The sequence below is a fragment of the Pinus tabuliformis genome, chromosome Q, assembly GCF_031772625.1.
Source record: "Pinus tabuliformis cultivar Carrire ecotype Pingquan chromosome Q, CPIR1, whole genome shotgun sequence".
NCBI lineage: Eukaryota > Viridiplantae > Streptophyta > Pinopsida > Pinales > Pinaceae > Pinus > Pinus tabuliformis.
The window spans coordinates 204792043-204795949 of record NC_142296.1 but is presented as its reverse complement, the minus strand read 5'-3'; the positions used below and the strand labels follow the sequence as shown (position 1 = coordinate 204795949).

Sequence of the window (3907 nt, the reverse complement as noted above, 5' to 3'; positions counted from 1 at the left end):
GTGACAAACCTTTTTGGCTAGCCCCTCATGTAAATATTTTAATGTACAATTGTAAATAATTGTGAAAAATATAAAAATGACTAGAGTGAAGAGAGAGGACATAGATTCAAAGTTTAGAAGGAGAGGTTGGTTTGGAATTGCTTGAGAAAATAACTAAGCTCGTAGCTTGCATTAAATTTCCACCTATATCCTTGCTAAATTAAAAGAGAAGAATAGATCAAGTATTAAAAATGGACTATGGCCGCCTGAGCAAAGGACAAGTCAGTCCTACTCTTGTGGGACATGTTGGATCTGGTCAATACACACTAGAAAAGAATGGTCAAGGAAGAGATACACTCTCGCAAAAAGGAGAGGATTTGAATAGATGAGGATAAAAAAAAAAGAATATTACAAGAAGACCCAAGAAAGATGATAATGTGACAACAATAAGGTTTGCATATTAGGAGTGTCTGTAAGGCACTGGAAGGGACTTAGTGAAGCTTGGGATTGGGAGATAGTTGAGGGATATTGAAGAACGACGAAGTTGTGGTGTTGGTAAGGTAGAGTAGCAGTGGACTCTGGACTCTTGCCTTACAAGTGGAGAGACTGGTTACTCTGGGAATTCACTTGGTGTATTCATAGGTGGACTTGTATTCCCGTGAAAGATATCATGTGAAAGCAAAATGTGCTTTAGATTCTTGTTAGATTACAAGCAAAGGAACTGTGACCTCTAGATTCCTATAGTGTGAATCATGTGGAGAGACCGTGGGCTCTGAATTCCTATAGTGATTGTTAGATAAAGCACTATATGCTCTAGATTCCCTAAAATAAGTTTTGGGTAGAGCCATTGTGAACTTAAATGGATATTTACTTCCATCATTAAAATAAATGTGATTTTGTAAATCCAAAATAAGCAATATATTTTTTACCGCGCGCTGCCTGCTCCTATGCTCTGCAAGTTAGGGTTCTGGGAGCCATTCAGCGCCGCCCTGGCTGCTGCGCCCCTGCGCACAGCCTCGCCCTTCCCCTCGCAGCCAGATGGAGATCCCTGAGGGCTCTGCCCCCCCTGCTGATCCGCCTCCTGAAGTCTCTGCCTTCAGAAATTTGATTGCTTCCGGGACAAAACGCCCTCCTTCTGCAACCCAACAGAAATTCATCAAAAGAATGGATACGATACCTTCATTTTCCCTGCCAGAGGAGGACACCTGCAAAGTGGCATTGAACTTGGCAGAAAGAGGTCTCATAGGCCAGTTTACAGGCCTATGGCCTTCCCCCAAATCCCTGGAGGAATGGACGCAAAGAAACTGGAAACCTCTGATAAAAGATGGAGTTAAGAGCTATTTTGTGGGCAAAGGGTACTTTGTTTTTGTATTTGAAAACACGGAAGACAAAAGCTTAATATTCAGAAACGGCCCCTACTTCATGGGGCCGCAGGGCCTGTATTTAAATAAATGGACTCCAGACTTCGACCCCTCCCAAGACGTCCCATCTGTTGTGCCGGTGTGGGTAAGGCTCCCCCATCTGCCTCTTCATTGCTGGAATAAAAAATCGTTCCAGACCATCGGGAACGCGCTAGGCAAATATATAGACCAGGCTGTAAGAAGAGACCAATATTCTTGCACCCGTATCTGTGTCGAAGTGGACCTTGAGGAAGGATTGCCTGAAGCGATCAAGCTCTAGGTGGCAGGTTGGACGCACATCCAAGAGCTCGACTATGAACAACTCCCCTTTAAATGCAGACACTGTCATGGTCACGGTCACTTTGCTAAGCATTGTAAGAAGAAAGCAGAGGAGCAATCTGAAAAACATATTGGGGATCAATGGACCCTAGTCCAGAGAACAGCCCATGCAAAGAAAGATGCAGGAAAAAGCGCAGCAACAGGAGATAGGAACATCACCAATCCACCTCAGGAAGCGGGAGAAATTGCAAAAGGAACGGAGGAAGCACAGACCGATCCACCGAACAAAGCCCAGGAAAAAGAGAATCATGTGGAAGCCCCTCCTACAAGCAAAGAGGGAGGGGTCGATATCCAGATTGAAGCTACCCAAGGGAGCCCTTCTAACCCCACCTATGTAGAAATCATAAAGAAAAAGGCAGTCGAAAGCTCAGAGTCCTCAGAGGAAGAATTCTTTGAGCGACCAATAAAAAGAGCCGGAAGGAAATCCCGCAAGGAAAAAAGAGAAGAAGAAGCAGAAAGGCTCAAAACTCAAGGGAGCCAGTCCACAATAGAAATGACAATCGGAAGAAATAGCAGGCCCAGGTCATCCAAGGGTGGCTCCACCCCGCTCATAGGTAAATAATGAAGCTAGTCTCTTGGAATTGCAGAGGACTGGGGAACCCCGCAAAAATAGAAGCAGTTAAGGACCTATTAAAGTCGGAACCTACAAACATCCTCTTGCTCCAAGAGACAAAGATAGCAGGACAAGCTCTGCTAGAAATCAGCAAGTCAAAATGGAAGAAAAGCTCAGGCATAGCTGTCAGCGCTCGGGGCTCTTCGGGAGGACTGGCAACTCTCTGGAACGAAGATAAATTCCAGCTGATCAACACTCATGAGACCCTGCATTGGATATATACAGAAATAATCCACATTGCAAGTAAGTTGCCTATCTCTCTTGTCAATCTATATGTCCCTGTCAATTACTCCGAAAAAAGAGACTGTTGGAACTCTCTGGCAGCGTTTCTTGAGCAGGAAACCCCCAACAACATCATTCTTGCTGGAGACCTCAACATCGTTTTGAAAGCCAAAGAAAAAAGAGGAGGTACCAATTCCAAGGATCCCATGGTGGGTGTAGTGGAAGAGCTTGCTCAGCAATGGGATCTGCAAGATTTTAACCCAATACAAGGTCTATTCACCTGGTCAAACAACCGAACTGGAACAGATCACATTTCAGCTCGTTTGGACCGATTTCTTGTGCAAACCTCTCTCCTCATGAATAAGAAAATCATAACAACAAAAATTCTGCCCAAGCTGTCCTCTGACCACAAGCCAATTCAGCTCTGTTTAGAAGATGAAGAGGATTTGGGTCCCATTCCATTTCGTTTTTCTCCACAATGGATCGAAAGGGAGGGCTTCTTTGAGACGGTGAAAGCAGCTTGGGCCTCCTCCATTACAGGTTCACCAAGCTTCGTTTGGGAGAAAAAGCTGAAACTCACCAAAAAAGCTCTGAAGGATTGGATCAAGAAACCAGCCCCCAACCCCGTCTCCCAAAGAGTTGCAGCAGTCCAGGCTTTGCACTCCCTACAAAACGACATGGAAAACAAAAATATTAATGAAGATCTCCTGGACATGGAAACAAAAGCACAGAGAGCAGCCTACCAATCCTTCAGAAAAGAGGAAGAATACTGGAGATTAAAGTCTAGAAGTCTGTGGCTAAAAGCCGGGGATCGCAATACCTCTTTCTTCCATCGGCAGTACCAGGCCAGATTGTCAAGGAATTATATAGCATAAATTAAGACATCGACGGGCCAAACCTGCAAGGGCTCTCAACAAGTCAAAGAAGCAGCTGAAATACACTTCCAAAATCTTTACAATCCGGATGCTCAAGGTGAAGAAGCGGATGAAGCAGAATTCCTCACCCACATCCCTTCCTTAATCTCTCCGGAGGACAACTCTGATCTTTGCAAACCTGTTTCAGAGGAAGAAATAATCAAAGTTATTTGGTCTATGGATTCCGACAAGGCCCCCGGACCGGACGGATTCACCATTCATTTCTACAAAGTATGCTGGGACATCATAAAATATGATCTTCAAAAGATGATAAGGGGATTCATGAAAAAAGCTAAAGTAGGTGGCAGCACCAACTCAACCTACTTAGCTCTGATTCCCAAAGACTCTAACCCGGAAACTTTTGCCAGATTCAGGCCAATTTCGTTATGTAACGCCTCCTATAAGATCTTGGCAAAGCTGTTGGCCAACAGAATAAAGCC

The 3907-nt window shown here is 44.5% G+C and overlaps 1 protein-coding gene across 1 annotated transcript; it reads left to right on the top strand.

The window, feature by feature from the left end:
- Positions 1-2279: 2279 nt before the first annotated feature.
- LOC149218925 (uncharacterized) lies at positions 2280-3428 on the top strand. The gene has a single exon (XM_089386662.1). It carries the CDS (start codon positions 2280-2282, stop codon positions 3426-3428), a length of 1149 nt encoding a protein of 382 aa, XP_089242788.1.
- The last annotated feature ends 479 nt before the right edge of the window (positions 3429-3907 follow it).

What these genes read in the sequence shown, in the direction of transcription:
- LOC149218925 (XM_089386662.1), top strand. Translation starts at nt 2,280, where the DNA reads ATGAAGCTAGTCTCTTGGAATTGCAGAGGACTGGGGAACCCCGCAAAA.